Source organism: Gekko japonicus, unplaced genomic scaffold, assembly GCF_001447785.1.
Source record: "Gekko japonicus isolate JY-2015 unplaced genomic scaffold, Gekko_japonicus_V1.1 scaffold4763, whole genome shotgun sequence".
In the NCBI taxonomy this organism is placed as follows: domain Eukaryota; kingdom Metazoa; phylum Chordata; class Lepidosauria; order Squamata; family Gekkonidae; genus Gekko; species Gekko japonicus.
In genome coordinates, this window is record NW_015165398.1 from 32,428 (window position 1) to 49,816 (window position 17,389).

General features: G+C 41.9%; 1 protein-coding gene across 1 annotated transcript in view; it reads left to right on the forward strand.

The window, feature by feature from the left end:
- ARHGAP42 (Rho GTPase activating protein 42) overlaps positions 1 to 17,389 on the forward strand; it is a gene marked incomplete at both ends in the record, with an annotated part of 60,930 nt that overhangs the window by 23,914 nt on the left and 19,627 nt on the right. Inside the window, 6 exons of the mRNA XM_015410658.1 lie at positions 3,794 to 3,894; positions 7,213 to 7,322; positions 10,885 to 10,963; positions 11,533 to 11,572; positions 15,609 to 15,671; positions 17,177 to 17,251. Coding sequence (XP_015266144.1) covers positions 3,794 to 3,894; positions 7,213 to 7,322; positions 10,885 to 10,963; positions 11,533 to 11,572; positions 15,609 to 15,671; positions 17,177 to 17,251 — 468 coding nt within the window. The remainder of the gene's footprint in view (positions 1 to 3,793; positions 3,895 to 7,212; positions 7,323 to 10,884; positions 10,964 to 11,532; positions 11,573 to 15,608; positions 15,672 to 17,176; positions 17,252 to 17,389) is intronic.

A 17,389-nucleotide genomic window follows, 5' to 3' on the forward strand; every position in this document is an offset into this window, starting at 1 on the left:
GCTCCATATGCTTATCTAATTCCCTTTTGAAGCCGTCCATGCTTGTAGCCGCCACCACTTCCTGTGGCAGTGAATTCCATGTGTTAATCACTTTTTGGGTGAAGAAGTACTTCCTTTTATCCGTTCTAACCCGACCGCTCAGCAGTTTCATGGAGTGCCCACGAGTTCTTGTATTGTGAGAAAGGGGGAAAAGTACCTCTTTCTCTACCTGTTCTTTCCCATGCATAATCTTGTAAACCTCAATCATGTCACCGCTCAGTTGTCGTTTCTCCAAGCTAAAGAGCCCTAAGCGCTTTAACCTTTCCTCATAGGGAAAGTGTTCCAACCCTTTTATCATTCGAGTTGCCTTTTTCTGCACTTTTTCCAAAGCTATAATATCCTTTTTAAGGTGTGGTGACCAGAACTGCACACGGTATTCCAAATGAGGTCTCACCATTGATTTATATAGGGGCATTATGATATTGGCTGATCTATTTTCAATACCCTTCCTAATAATCCCCAGCATAGCATCGGCCTTCTTTATTGCAGTCACACACTGTCTCGACATTTTCAGTGAGTTATCTACTAGAACTCCAAGATCTCTCTCTTGATCAGTCTCTGCCAGTTCAGACCCCATCAATGTGTATTTATAGTTAGGATTTTTGGCTCCAATGTGCATCACCTTGCACTTGGCCACATCTTGGAGTTGTTGTGAAGATAAAATGGGAAGGGAAGAATCCTGCATTCTGCCCTGATCTGCTTGTAAGAAGGGCAGGACCCAAATAAGTTTAATTGATACAAAAGGGATGTTAGAAAGTATCTTGATCAGCCAAACAGCCAGCATTTCAGACTGGGTCTGTCCTCGCTGTTGGCCTACCAGCCTCAAACAGTAGTGTATTTCCAAGCTCTTATCAATGTGATCAGCTATTGATGTGCAGTGGGAACAGGGAGAATTTGCAGTGTGTTGACTTCGCATCATACGGTAAGGACACAAAAACACAAGTGTGTGAGGAATAACTTGCTGCTGGCAAGATGCTTTTAGGGCAATGACTCTAAAATGTAAGCCAGCCTTGTTGACCCACAGATTTTGTGCTTAAAATCATGTGTTCAGTGACAACGCCACCTGAAGTGGTTAGCTTTCTCTCTCACTGTGGCATTTTGTCCTTTGCCCCTGTTTACACACAGGAGCCAAAAGAAAAGTCTCTTTCCCCACCCATCCTGTTTTCATGACATTAATTTGTTTTCTTCTGTAACAACGGCTGATTGCTTTGGACAGCCTTCATACCTTTCCATTGATTAATAATTATAATAAAAAGCTACTTGGAAAAGAGGGAGAGGAAGAAAAAAAAAACCCTATTATGCGGAAATTACCTTGGGCATTATTAACAGGAGATCAAGAACAAAGTGAAAGGCTGGGCACATGCGGTGCTGCATTAGACAGTGAAAGGCCAACTTGACATGCTCTTGCTGAATAGGAAAGGATTAGATCATTAGTTTTGGCCAAAGAGGGAAAAATGACACAGTCATAATCTCTGTTTCAGAATCGAAGGCATCTCTCCCTCTCTCTCTCTCTCTCTCTCTCTCTCTCTCTCTCTCTCTCTCTGTCTCTCTCTGTCTCTCTTTCTCCATTTCCATTTCACTATCATCCTAGTTTTAGCTTTCCACAGTGGACTGTTGAGAAGTTGCTGGGAACATTTACCACCCAAAAAGTTAACTGGCATTGTTGACAAAATTAGCCTGAAGAACACCATGAAATGTCCTCATTTTTCCCAGCTGTGCTTAGTAGGAAGGCTGGGGGTTTGTCATCTCACTTTTATTCTGTTTACATGACAAGTAGAGGCCTGTTTGCTTGATAAGTGGTGATAGGGAGACATGTGAGGTGATTTATATATGTTTCTGTGGTCATTTGAGAGCAAGAGTTCCGCTGTACAGGGTGTATTGCTGGTGTTGTTTCTGTTGGCCTTCTGTAATGATTGGCAAATATTTGGGGGCTAAATTTACCAACGTTTCCCTCTGTGTGTCAAAATAACTGTGTCCTTGAACTCTGTTAACATATACTGTTTTAACTGGTTATTTGATGACTGTAGAAAGGATTATGTCAATGTCAGTCAACAGCCTTCTGTCTTATAAGAAGCCATAGTGGTTAAATAGAGCCTCCATGTTTAGTGGTCATGTACACTGCAGTGCTCAAGTGGTTAAGACGCTGAACTGCAGACTGTGGAAAGTCAGTAGTTCAGCAGTTCAAGACCCAAGTTGCCGCATGACGGAGTGAGCTCCCGTCTCTCGTTCCAGCTCCTGCCAACCTAGCAGTTCGAAAGCAAGAAATTGCAAGTAGATAAATAGGTACCACTTAGGTGGGAAGGTAACAGCGTTCCGTGCGCCTTGGTGTTTAGTCCTGCCGGCCATATGACCATGGAGATGTTTTCAGACAGCGCTGGCTCTTCGGCTTTGAAACGGAGATGAGCACGGCAACCCTAGAGTCGGACTTGACTAGCTTTTGAGCAAGGGAGACCTTTACCTTTACCTTTTACACTTGAACACCAAAGTCTGGAGATAAACAACAGGGAAGAATTGTTGTCTTGCTTGTAAATTCCTTAGTGAGTGTCAGAACCCACAGCTTACAACGAAGTACACACATTCAGGAACGGTTATACTTTTATTGCAAAGCTATAGATGCAGTAACGCAGGCACTGTTAAGAATGGCAGCAGCCCATGGAGCATAATAGGATATAGGGCATTCGTATGCACCCCCCCCATGGCATGGCCAATTAGATACCCTCCCGCACACCGACAAGCTAAGAAACCGTTAGGTGGCAAAAGCTGGGAAGCAGTAGTCTCTCACGGTACATCAGAGACTTCCAGACAATACAACTTCCTCCTGCCCATCTGTAGAGATAAGCATTTCAGCCAAGGCAGAACAGCAGAGATAGGAATGCAACAGCAATTAGTAAGACACAGAATGAACTCCCCAACCCCCATGGCAGCATAGCTGACAGTGAGCTGAACACAGAATATTGGACTGGGTTAACATTGTGCTCCATGGACCGTCATTTGCTGGTTGTCCCCAGCCCGAAGGATGTTCACTTAGCCTCAATCAGGGCCAGGGCTTTCTCCACCCTGGCCCCGTCCTGGTGGAACATGAACATGAACATGCTCCTGAGAGATCAGGGCCCTGTGAGACCTACTACAGTTTTGCAGGACCTGCAAAATGGAGCTGTTTTGCCAGATCTTCACTTGAGGCGGCGGGTGTCCACCAATTGGCCTCCCTGCTACAATCTGGTAACGTTATACTGCCATTAATAAGGTCTTTATGGTTCAGCTACGGCCCAGTCGCTCCCAGCTATTAGGACTGCTGAACGTGTAATCTGTTGCAATGCCTACCTTTTAAATGTTTTAACTTTTTATTGTTCTGGTATTTATTTCTTTAGCTGTTTTAATGATTGTAATTTATTGTTGTGACCAGCCCTGGCAGGATACAAATAGAAATAAATAAACATTTGGTATCATCCAGCAGGACATAATTTCTTATGTTAATCCTTTGCTATTCCAGAGCTTTAGGTGCTAATACTGAAAGTGACAACCTGAAGCAGTTTGAGGTCAAACTCCTGGAACTTAATATCTGTTCTTTGAAAATTTACATTTTCACCTGCATACATGCCACAAGAGTGAAGCCTGAAATTTTAAATAAATGCCAGGGCCCTAGGAATGTAATAGGCACCAAAATGAATTATTTATTATGTCTTAAACTTTTTGTTTACAAAGAATCTGTTCCAATTAATTGAAATTAGGTATCTTTCTTCTCCCCCCCCCCCAGGACCTCTTGGATTCACCTGGATAAAGCATTACTGTACTTATGACAAAGGGACAAAAACGTTCACAATGAGTATTTCTGAAACAAAGTCTGGGGGGAAAGTAGTAAGTATTAATCCCAAAATGTCATTAAATTGGGGAGGGATTGCTGTCACTTTTCAGCCATGAATTTTAAGTCAGGAAGAAATGAACCAATTCCAAGAATATAGTTTCTAATAGCAGTATACATCGATATGATTAAGATTGGGGTTTTTTCCTGGTCTGCTGATTTGTCCTACAGTACAATAATTTTGAATTTGCAAATTCAAAATTATTCTACTGTTGGACTAAAACCTTAAACCTTTCTTAAACGGATTAATCAACTTGTCAGGTAAATGTAAATATGTTCATATGAATAAAATAGTTTTGAAGGGGGAAAAAGCATTTGATTTGTTTCCAGATGGTGTGTTAAAATTAATACAGCAGGCACAATGTCTGAAGAGGCATTCCTTCCTGTACAAGACAGAAGGAAAAATGCCACCTCTAAGAAGGAATTTGTCACCTATAGATTTGTTGGGAAGCGGGCAGGGAGGAACGAGAGGGATTGCTGTCTTTTGCTGATCGTAGCATCTGTTGTATTTTTATGGTGGGTCTGAATACTGTTTGTAGGTTGTGTTTTTTCATAAGTTTTCCCATCTGATCAGTGATTCCTTTGATATATAGCAAAAACACTTTTCCTGTGGGAGACTGTTTTTCCTCTGTTGTTTGTTTTACCTTTGGTTTAATCGCTCTTCTGATCTCATTCTTGGAATAGCCATTTGCTTGAAGTGAGTGACTTAGATGATTTAGTTCATCATTGAGAAAGTGCAGTTCACATAGCCGTCTTCCACGGTCTACTAATGTTTTAATTATCCCTCTTTTTTGCTGAGAGTGGTGATTGGTGTTTTTATGTAAATAATGATCTGTGTGAGTTGGTTTTCTGTAGACCTTGAGACCAAATTGAAGGTTAGCTTTGCGGATGACCACAATATCTAGAAATGGGAGTTTACCCTCGATTCCTTTTTCCATGGTGAATTGTATGTTTGGATGCTACAATCAGCAAAAGACAAAAGAGTCCCCCTCACTTCTGCAGGAGTATACTACATACCCTGCAGTTGTGGACAGGTTTACATTGGGACCACACAGCGTATCATTCAGACAAGAATAAAAGAATATGAAAGACACTGCAGACTCAGCCAACCTGAAAAATCAGCAGTGGCTGAACATAGCCAACTCAAACAGGACACAGTATCTTATTGCAATACACTGAAAGGCTGGACAACAGATCCAATTAGTATGTCAGATTATACAGGGAAGCCATTGAAATTCATAAATATAAAAACAATTTCAACAGGACAGAAGAGAGTTTAAAAATAAACAGGTCATGATTTCCTGTCCTGAAAAACACAAAATGCTCTATATCTTACAACAGCACTACAGATAAAATTAATTTCAACAGCCAATCCATATGCAGAAGAACCTCCTCAGGAAAGCTCCTCCATTACCATGTCACAGCCTGGGGAAGTCAGACAAGAGAATGACTCAGCCCTACCCCACTTTCCTGAGTAGATATAAATTACCTGCCTACCATTTTTCTTCTCACCTTGACACAGAGAGTACTCCATTTTTCTGTGTTATACCTCTGAGGATGCCAGTCACAGCTGCTGGCAAAACGTCAGGTACCACAATGCCAAGACCATGGCTATACAGCCCTGAAAATCTACAACAACTAGTGATGTAGTTACTAAATGTGGTATCTAAGATTGTTGCCAAGTGACTATAAGACTTTGAAAAGCTGGTATCACTGGATCCAGTTCATCAATGTTGTTGAATAAAACTTTTTTAAAATTAGAGTATGAATAAATGTTATTGTTTTGAATGTTATTGTTATTACCTTCCTTAGTGGGTCATATGAACTGCTATTCGAAATAATGCTTTACAGGGTAGGGTAAGGGGCACTGGGGATGAGTTTACGGAACCAAAGGGGTGGTGGTGGTTTCAAAAAGTTTGGGAACCACTCATGTAAAACAAATGGATGGAGGCAAGTTCTGAAACGGTGAAACTGGTAAAATTAGACTCCAATTCAAATACTCCCTAAAGACACATAAAAACTGATAGACGTTTCAATTAATAGTTGAACTTAAGGGCTAGCCTTGGCTTTCACGCAACCTAACTTTTAGTAAAACAAAGACTGTATGGCCAGAGTGCTCAAACCGGTGTTTGATTAGTAGACACCTAGAGAACAACCCAGCTTTACAGGCAGTTACTCCCTCCATACGGTACCAATATAATTAATTATGAGTGCAGAAAGGCTTCCACTGAGGCACACCTAGAAAGTCTACCACTTCCAGTCTTAGAAGGCTGCTTCAGTGGGATTTCATATACTGAAAGAGTCTGCTCTTGTGACTATAGGTCCACTGGGAATTTGTCCCATGTCACATTCCAGTCCAGGGGTCGTTTCATAGAAAAAGAGCTAGGGGAACTCATTAGCATAACTCATTAGCATATGCCACACCCCCTGACATCACCGGAAGTGTGTCATAAGGCCACACACCCCGCCCCCAATGGTCTCGGCCACCGCCGGCCTTGCAGCTCCACTGCCGAGCCCCATGAGGAGCCCGGCGGTGGACCTGCAAGGCCTGCGGGAGTGCAAGGAAGCCCCGCGAAGGCCCTCCCTGGCCCCAGGCAGGCAGAGGTGGGGAGAGGCAGGGAGGAAGCAACTTACCCTCCCTCTTCTCCTGCCTCCTCCTGGCTGAATGAGGGCCGGAAGCGGGGCGGCCGGAAGCAGGGGGCGGGGCTTCATCATGTGCCCCGCCCCCCGTACCTCACCCAGGGGAACTGCGATCCCCCGCGACCCCCCCCCAAATGACCTCTGCCAGTGTCCAAGATTGAGGCTGAGCATAAAAAATTTGTGACGACCATTCTATCTGGTTTCCCAGGAAGGTCACAGCAGGATAAACTAGTGTTACTACTGGCAGATATGGCAAGGTTTCTGAATGGCAAGGTTTGTTGCTGATGTTGCTGCCATAAAGATAATGATGAGGCATACTGATGTAAGCATGGTTGACACGCATACCAGTTGCTTCACTCTGGGTCATTAGCTATTGGATTGTGAGATGTATTATCATGGTGTTATTTTGAGATATTTTAAATGGTTATCATGTATTTTAATTTATTTTATGAAAATGTGTGGGAATTTCTTCTTCTTACTTGGATGTAATCATGTTGTTGTGGCATATTCACTAATGCAAGAAAAACTGACAGGTGGGAAGACTAGCTATTCCCCATCTCTTCTCTTGACTAGTGGCAGGACTGTGGTCTGAACATCTGTGTAAGAAGGCAAGAAATCTGTACACGTGATGATTCACATTCCAATTTCCTTTTTTTTTCTTTCCCCCTTCTCAGAATGGTCTCGTCCCAAGTACACCAGAAATATTCAAGTTGAAATCTTGCATCCGGAGGAAAACAGATTCAATTGACAAACGCTTCTGTTTTGACATTGAAGTAGTTGAGAGGTTTGAGATTTATATCTATGCCCCCCCCCAAGTGTCTATTAAAGTATTTGTGCTGCATTATTAAGAGTAAATACAGAGATTTTCGTCTGCAGAAATGAAAATGCACTATTTACCATCTTAATTACCATCTTAATCATACCATCTTAATCACCCAAGACCATCTTGATATTGAAAGCACTTTATTGTTGTTAGTAGCAGGGGTCGTTTCGTAGAAAAAGAGCTAGGGGAACTCATTAGCATAACTCATTAGCATATGCCACACCCCCTGACATCTGCGGGGAGGGCGGGGTAAAAATACCTAAATAAATAAATAAATATTTACTGTTTCATTCAAAATTGGTTTCTAAACATCGCAGTGAGATAATGGCCAGAAAGGCGCCCTGGAATTAAGAAGCAATACATCAGGGAAGAAACACCCTCTTCATTTGGCAGCTCAGCAGACACAAGCTTAGAAATTTCCACCCGTAACCCAGCCCTTATCTTGAGGAGAAAGCACTGTTTATACGTTGAAGGAGAATGGGGCTCTCCCTCCTGCTGTACTGTGTTTTATCTAAGCGACTTGAGCCATTATTACATAATAGATGCACTAGGCAGTAGTTCCAACTCTCTTCTGTAGCTTCTGTTTCCTACATCATTCCACTTGCTCCACTTCCTTCTTCCAGCCCCTCCTGCACCCTACCCCACCTCTGTTTCTGTAACTGTAGGTACAAAATTCTTGGGGGGCGGGGGGGCGGAGTTTGGTGCAAAATTAATTTGGAAATACAAACATTTCTGATGAAAATCCAAAACCCAGGCAGTATTCTTGGGGATCTAGTTAGTTAGTTCGTTCATTCGTTCGTTTGTTAGTTAACAAAAGTTATCTCTTTCCTTTCTGTCCTTATACGGACCACCAAGGCAGCTAACAATTTAAAACATATAAGATAAAACTGCATTATAGAGCCATTAAAATCACACCCCTCCCAAGCATGCATCATTAAAACAATTTTTAAAGGAGTTAAAAACAGAGTTAAAATGCCTACAAAGCTTAAAAACATTGATTAGGAAGGAGGGATCCTTCAGGAAATGCCAAACAGAACAAAAAAACGTTTCAGCCTCCGGTGGAAAATGGAAACAAAAGGGGGCAGGCGAATCCCCCTGGAGAGAGAGTTCCAGAGCTTTGGTGTCATGATGGGGAAGGCCCTCTTCCTGGTTGCCACCTGCCTAATCTCAGAAGGTGGAGGCAGTGGAAGCAGGGCCTCCAAAGTTGACTGTGATTATCAGTTGAGTTCATAAGGGTTTAGGCAGCCCTTCAGATGTGTTGGTCTCAAGCCACATAAGGTCAAGGCCAGCAATAATTGTTCCTGGAAACAAATCTAAGAATTGTGCCTGGAAACAAGTCTTAGCCTGTAGGATTTATTTATTTATTTTGCTCTTTTTGTGTTTTTTTTTAAAAAAGAGCAGGTGTACCTCAGGATCACAAAACTGTAAAACTGGCAGGGTCCCTAAGGGGTCATTTATCGCAACATCCTACTTGATACAGGACATCTCTAGTTTCAGAATCCTCAGATGAAAATTGCTATCCAGTCTCTATAGAAGCTTAAAAAAATAAAAGCCTACTTTTTCCTAAGTCAGTATATTCCACTGATAAACAACTTGTATAACTGGAAAATGTCTAAATGACACTTTGCTGTAATTTGAACCCATTATGCCTAGGCTTGCGGAAAGCAAGCTTCTGCCGTCTTGAGGTGCAGCCCTTCAGATATACGAAGACTGTTATCTCACCTTAATCCTCTCTCATTTAAACTGAACCTACCAAGTTCTTTCAACCTTGCTGCAATATAAATCATCCTTCTTGCCCTCCTCCAAACCCTCAGTAACTTATCAGCGTCCTTTTTAAAAGCACAGCACCCAAAACTGAACTCATTTGCCCAGTTGGTTTTCATTGGCGCAGAAATTGGGATTCTTTGGATGAGATTTTGCGCCGGGTGGTGGTGGTTAGTTCAGTATACAGATGGATGAATGGTGTTCTGAAAAATGATGAGATCAGAGGTGGGACTTGGTGCTGTGTGAGATCAGTCCAATAACAGACACTTCTGTTCTTAACTAAAATATTTATTAACTAAAGAAACAACATGAATAAATAAAAGCTGACACTTGGCTTGGTTTTCTGGCCCTGTCACTCTCTGTAAATGGTAGCAAAACTAGAATCTGTCTGTGTCTGTAAGTCACCAGGCTATGAATCTGCCATAAAGCAAGTGATGAAATTGCAGCAAAAGCACAATGTGAAGATCTAAGGTCTCTTTAATGGCTCAGGAGGCTTTCACCTTTGTGCACACCTGTGAATTGTCCAGACAGATTTTTAGGTTCCCATTTAGCACCCCCATCATTGCAGATGTGAGTTTGAAGAAGGGATAGCCTATCCAAACAAATTTTCCCCTTCTACTTTAAAAACATCTTGTCTGAAAAGAAAATTAATAGGGATTTTTCCCCCTTCAATTTATGTAATTTATTTTAACCCTGGTGTCATTCCAATTAAACTCCTTTGAGGAGGCCTCCTCAGCATGGCTCTTTCTGACCAAGAGGACCCATCACAATTTTAATCCACTGGTTAATTTTGGCCGATGGTATCTATACAAGGGGTGTCTGCCTCTGAAGCAGCCTAATGCCATCTTCCCTCCTTGTTCCCTTGGTGTCTTTAAGCACAGCAAAACAAGCTGTGTGGACCCAAAAGGGCTTCCCCAGCATCCCTCAGGAGTTCAAGAAGCCCTGCTGGGGGTGAGCAGCTTCTGTTTTAAGGAAGCCAGGAAGAGGAATGGAGGGAAGGAGCATTAGTTCCTTTGGCACAGAAGGGGGGCAAGGCAGGGGTTAATGGCTCCCCCCCAAAAAAATCTCCCACTTGTGGCCTTTGCGTTACCTCACTTCTTTCTAGAGCTGTCACAAGTTGCGACCCAGTTTGTTCCACCATTTTATTTAGCTTGTTCAGTTTTTGACCCCAGAGTGCTCTACTGCTTAGGTCATATGACAATAACTTTTGTTTAGTGAACTGGTCAGCTGATGAGCGCTTGACTGGAAAGTTGGGCCGGATTCCATGGATCCATTCCATTACTGATGGTGCTTTCCTCCAGCGCAAGGAGACGTCCTCTCAAGCATGAGGCTCTTCCACTGTGTAGAAGAGCCTCATGTCAAGCAGGAGCTTCCTTGCACCAAAAAAAAAGCAGAACTGGTAGAAAAGGCTCCCTCTAAGCTGTGGAGTCTTGTGAGCAAAAATTCTACTTTGTGAGCTACTGGCATTAAAGTTGTGAGTGAGCGATTTGGCTACTGCATAAATTAGTTTTGCTCTGGAGCCATCCTTCCTAAGCTAAGACAAAAAAATGTGTGAGCCGGAGGCTAAAAAACTGTGAGCTAGCTCACACCAACTCAGGTTAGAGGGAACACTGCTGGTAGCAGAACAGGCTCATGGGATCCAGCGAGTCCAGCCTGAGTCGCTTACACCATCTCATCTCCCTCAGATTTGTACTTTCATCTTCAAATAGTTGTGACAGGAAAAATAAATCAGTGGATATTTTCGTTTCTCTTTTAATAGACATGGGATCATTACACTTCAGGCCTTTTCTGAATCCAACAGGAAGCTCTGGCTGGAAGCTATGGATGGGAAAGAACCAGTAAGGAAACTTTTCTTAATGTATTTTTCTGGCATTATTGTGTGCGTGCACACATTTTAAAAAATATTTTAAAAAATTATGCTCCCAAGAATTCTGTGAGGGACTTTGAATGAAGAAAGTATGTACATTTCTGGTTTTTCATCTCAGAGAGAATACCATGTTGCTTAAGTATATTAGGAGATAGTAGCCTCTTTCACACATGTAGAGGCTAATACCATTTAAAAAGGGAGGGACAGGAGAGACAACAAATTTAGGATATAGGAACAGATGTAGAATGGCAGGAGAGAATGCTTTTCTCTTTGCTTAACAGTGTTAGAACACATGTGTCATTCCATGAAACAGGTTAATATTAGATCTGACCAAAAAGGAAGTACTTTTTTCACACAATACATGAATGATTTATATTATTGGTTGCTAAAGGATGTGGTAATGTCCCGATATCTCTTGGAGCTGTACTGAAGATAAAACGGGATATTCCCAGTCTGAGCTGGTGAAAGAAGATTGAGGTCAAAGTATGACATACAAAGCCTTTCAATGTCATGCTGTTTTTGTTATTTTTTCTTTTTCAGATTTATACTTTGCCAGCTATTATTAGCAAGAAAGAAGAAAGTAAGTTTTTTTAAAAAAATTAAATATATGAAATATTTATACCTTTGTATTTTGTGTAATATATATAAAAGACATGCTGTTTTTATATCAGGGTTTCCCTCATTCCCTTCCTTCTGGCAACGGATAAGACCCATCTGAATGCAGTTACCTATGTGCAGTTACCTGTAATAAGTAACACTCTTCTTATTTTTAAGTCATATTCATGTTGGTAGGGTTTCTTAAATGATTTTTTTTTAAAAAAAAATAGCAATTAACTGTAGGTGAACTATAATCCTGCTTTTATGGGGGGGTAGTGCAGATACCACAAAGTGATATTTAACACAGCAAAATTCAGTTATCAAGAGTGAATGCCAGGAACAGTGTAGTGTTGGACTGTCTGAGTAGGACATGAGAGACCTAGGATCAAATACTCATTCAGCCATGAAACTTGTGTGACTTTATGCCAGTCACTCTCTTTCAGCCAAACATGGGTTTGGGGGCGGGGTTGTTTGTTTTGTTTTCTGGTTTGTAGTGCAGTAGTGCAGAGAAGTAAAGTCCCAAAAGTTTCAATGTGTCTCACTCCTGTTGTATTATAATTCCACAGTCCATCTTGACTTATAGTTCCTGGAAAATCCATATAATCTTGAAATCCATAAGCCATAGAGACGTGTAGTCCGGATGCAAGCTGCCGCATTTCGAATCATTCTGTTTCAAAACCAATAGGATGCAGTGTGACCCATCATCCTTTGTGATTGAATAAGCTGGCTTCTGTATGTGCTTCTACTGAGATTGGGTCCCACTGCTGCCTATTGGTTTTGAAAAAGAATTATATGAGTCCACTCTATGATGAATGTATGTCAAGGTGGACTATGGAATTACAATACAACAGGAGTGAGAGACATTGAAACTTTTGGGACTTTACTTCTCTGCACTACTGTTGGCTTTATCTTGTTATATTGTTTGTTGTGTTATTGAACTTGGTATTAAAATATTATTTTTATACATATTTCATTCACTTTTAGTGATTTCAGCCAGCGGTTTTTTGTGCTTTGTACCATTTCATGTACACTGGTTCCCCTCCTTCTTTTTTTGTTTTCCTTCTGCTTTTGTGGGGTTGCAACATGGGCAAAGGTTTGTATAAAATGAGCCTGCTACCTTCATAACAAAATAGTCCCCATCTGAATCGCTTTGAAATTTTGTTCATTTTAACACAGCCAGTTGGCCAAAATTGAGCTGTGGAGTTTTAAAAGAAACAAAATGAGGTGGTATGCCTAAGTGAAATAAACCACTAATTAAAGACCATTACAAGTCCTGTTCCGTTTCCTCCAGGTATTTCTAATGGTGTTTGGTAACAGCCAGTTTTGCTCAGGGATGTCATGTACAGTTTAACCTGACATTGTGACTTTTTCCGAGTGGCTCATCATGATGTAACTCTCACCTCCCAGCATTTTCCTCTTGAATAGGTTGGCGTTAAGTGCTCAATCTTGCAATCCAGACAAAATCAGAGTGTGCCCTTTGTATTCCTCATGGCACCACTGCCATCATCGTCGTCTCTAAAAATGGGAATTAACCATGGATATTTTCCAGTCCCTAACAGGACTGAGCTCTGGCAAAACATATTGAGCAGTTCCACCCCACTTAACAGTAACCTCACACTTTGTGCTGCAGCTGGCAGAAACTGAGACTTATAATTGTGAGAAGCAAAACTATAAACATGCGGCAAATGTATGCCAGGGAGCAGCACCCTGTAATGGCCCCCTCTGTTTGGCCACCATATGTCCCGGGTGAGGACACATATCTCCCCTCTTTCACTCTTTTTGGGACGTGTGCCACCACTGATAGCGGCTCTTAGAAGCCATATGCTGAGCTAATGAAAATGTTTTGGAAGTACTTCAAATTCTGGGACATACCCACCTCCTAGTTCTCCCTGACCCTAAAGAGGCCAGACTGGCCAGTACCAGGGCTAGGGCCTTCTCTGTGGCAGCCCCGTGCTGGTGGAATGAGCTCCCTGAGGATGTCAGGGCCCTGCAGAATTTACTACAATTCTGCAGGGCCTGTAAGACGGAGCTCTTCCACCAGGCATTTGACTGAGAAGCCACATATAACATCTGAATGTAACATCAGAGCCTCCCTGGGATTGTACTGTTGGCTTTGTTAGTACTGCATGATACCTGCTTGGAGAATACTGGATTATTCTTCACCGTCTTACAGACAAGATTTATGTACAGCACTTTAGATTTTGTATGGTTTTAAACTGTTTTTAAAATTATTTTTTTAAAAAAATTATGTAAGCCACCCTGAGCCTGCCTCAGTGGGGAGGGTGGGGTATAAATAAATAAATAAATAAATATGCTGCCTGGTTACCTGCATGCCTGGTGGTCCATGTTGGATATGCATCAGACTACCTTTGTATGCCTAACTGTCAAACGCAGATGGGTTGAGAGACAAGAGAGCAAGAGAATGCTAAAATATGCTGCTTACTGGGTAAGCGAGTATTTGCATGAAATGAGGAGCAATTCTCAATGTGTTCTTTAGATTGATAGCAGCTAACAATCATAACGAACCCTTCAAAGTATCCCGTTCTTTGGCTCTGCAACCCTAGCCAGAGTTATCCAGTCCGCTGACGTCACTGGGCTCAGCCTGGTAAAAGTCTGATAGGACTGCATTATTAATGTCCTGAGACGTGCAGAAATTGCTAGAAATTGCACGCTTGATACCAGTGTTCCCTCTAAGCTGAGTTAGTGTGAGCTAGCTCACAGTTTTTTTAGCCTCCAGCTCACACATTTTTGTCTCAGCTCAGGAAGGAGGGCTCCAGAGCGGACTAATTTATGTGGTAGCCAAATCGCTTGCTGTGTAAATTCTGTCTCCCCCAGTCCAGTCCAGGGATGGGGGAAAGAATTCTACACTGGAACAATGCATTACACAATCACGCAGAGAGATAGGCGAACCCTAGGCAGAGTTATCCAGTCCGCTGACATCAGTGGGCTCAGCCTGGTGAAAGTCTGATAGGACTGCATTACTAATGTCCTGAGACGTGCACAAATTGCTAGAAATTGCTAGAAATTGCACGCTTGGTACCAGTGTTCCCTCTAAGCTGAGTTAGTGTGAGCTAGCTCACAGGTTTTTTTAGCCTCCAGCTCACACATTTTTGTCTCAGCTCAGGAAGGAGGGCTCCAGAGCAGACTAATTTATGTGGTAGCCAAATCGCTCGCCCACAACTTTAATGCCAGTAGCTTGCAAAGTAGAATTTTTGCTCACAAGACTCCACAGCTTAGAAGGAGCATTGCTTGGTACCATCACACAGCTTGCTAAACAAGGTGACAAAATGTTTATTCCATTTTTAATCCTTCCGCATATGAGGTCCTGTGATGTAAGTTACTGTTCCCTGGTCATCCAGTGAGTGGGGCCCACAAGAAGCTGCTTCCACTGCTTCAGCATTTTCAGCAGTTACACTGATGCATTCCTTGGAACCTATTAAATCTCTGTAGTGGCAGCTGCCATAATTTGTATTATACATCTCCTTCAGGGTTAATGGCAGAACAGAAGGTCTTTCTAATGCTCTTAATTTATGCCTGAATCACCCCCCCCCCTTTTGCTCTCAAGTCACAGCTGATTTATGGCATCCCCATAGGGTTTTCGAAGCAAGAGATGTCCAAAAGTGGTTTGCCGTTGGCTGTCTCTGCATAGAAACCCTGGACTTCCTTGGTGGTCTTTTATCCAAGTACTAACCAGGGCTGGCCCTGCTTAGCTTCTGATATCTGACAAGATTGGGCTAGCCTGGGCCATCCAAGTCATTTCTACAATCACCCTTGAAATCAACATGCAAAAGTAACTCTAAACTCTTGATAATAGTGGTTCATTATAAATCTGCTATCAGTTGTCCATTCCCTCTCAGTAAGATATCTTCAGTATTAACCCTTCACAAACTTTGATCAAGAAAATGTTGCCGGTATTGGGATAGTTCCGCTTGCAGTGGAATAAGATACTTTGGCTTTCTGATGTGCTGGATGATGACACATATTGAGAATCCTGCATGTCATTTATCCCTTTTTGACAGTGTTCCTAAATGAAGCTGGTTTTAACTTCGTTAGAAAATGCATTCATGCTGTGGAGACGAGAGGTATGTATTAAGGCACTAGCTGGCTGATGTTTCTTTGGCAAAAACAATTTTATAGTGTTTACGCAACATTTTCTTTCCCCTAAATAAACTGTGACATTGATTCTTAGCTTCTAATATTCTGTCACTCACCAGGTATGTAGTATTATCATCGAATCCTAAACACAGCACTCCAACAACTTTATTTATATAGGTATATTTATTTGTTTATATAGGTACATTTATGATATATGCACATGGTATGCAGGTCTCAAGCATATAATGTATGAGATCCTTGTGTGTGGTGGCCATCAACCAACGTCTTGATTTGAGCTAGTGCCTTAAATTTGCTGTCTGAATACCAAAATGCCCTCCATTTGTCACACATGTTCTGAACGCCCCCCAAGATTTGTATCACCCTTCCCAGCAAGTGCATGTGACCTAGGTTAAAAATCATTGCTCTGGGATATACTGGTAGTGGGTGGTTTCATCCATTATGTCTGCTTTGGCGTGCACCCAACATGTAAAGTATAAATATGATAGATAATAGGCTCAGTTAAAGTGTGAGTTAAACTGTGTGTAAAAACGTGCCCATGAGATATCAGACATCTCTCTCATTTTGCTTAAATTGGGTTGTGTGCCGTATGAACATGTGGGAACAGCACACACCTGGGCATGAATCCCTGCATGTGCTGGCATGATGAATCCATTTAGGCAAGATGCCAGACATGCAGAATGCCACATGAGTTACCTTTCTCGTTCATGCCCAATGGTACCATTATGCCCAGACATGTTTTTTGCAAAAGTAAATTAAGTGACTTCATCAGAAGAGTTGGAGTTGGCTCTGTCTCCCTCAAGTACACTCTCAGTAGCAAACCAGATAGTGAAGATAAAACCTGCATTCCTGAGAATACTTGTGTGAACAATCTACTGAGCTGAATAGAAGGGATAGAGAATGGTGGTGAATTCACTGCATAGAATCACTCAGCTTCAAATCCGATAATGAATGGATGAAGCAAATCCGAATCAAATCCGATAATGAAGCAATGAATGGAAGACATTATGGCGAACTGCCATGGAAATGTAAAACTGAGCAACTGAGCAGTCATTAGCATTGTCACTTGGCATTTTTGCTGTTAATGGTAGGATGTTTTGGAGGCCATTGATTTGTAGGGTCACCATAAGTCAGAAGCAATTTGACAGCACGTAACACACATATTTTTTGCTGAACTGGGCTGTTGATTGGGCAGCTATTTTCCATCTGATTCTTGCTTTACTCAGAAGCAAGCCCCCTTTAGTGTGGTGCAACATATTCCCTGGTAAGTCCATTTTGAACTGTAGCCTTAATGGGACAGCAAGATATGAATTCAACAAAAGCAAGGGAAACTCTTGAATTTTGCACTAAACACTTTGCTGCAGTGAGAGAGAAAAGGTGCAGATGTTTTGTATAAAAATAGGTCAGTAAGCCATTGACACTAAATCCTTCAGAACAAAATCTCACTGTGCTACTTTCTGTTTTGCCCTTGCAGGGATCACAATCTTGGGGTTGTACAGAATAGGTGGTGTGAATTCCAAAGTTCAGAAGTTGATGAATACCATATTTTGTAAGTTTCGTTGGGGGGTGGCATTGCAACTTTATAATTTGCTGATGGCCCAACTTACACCTCGGCGTTAAATTCCTTTGTGTATACAATTGTGTGAAAAGAACAGAGCAGGTGATGCCTCGTCAGCAACGGATTTTT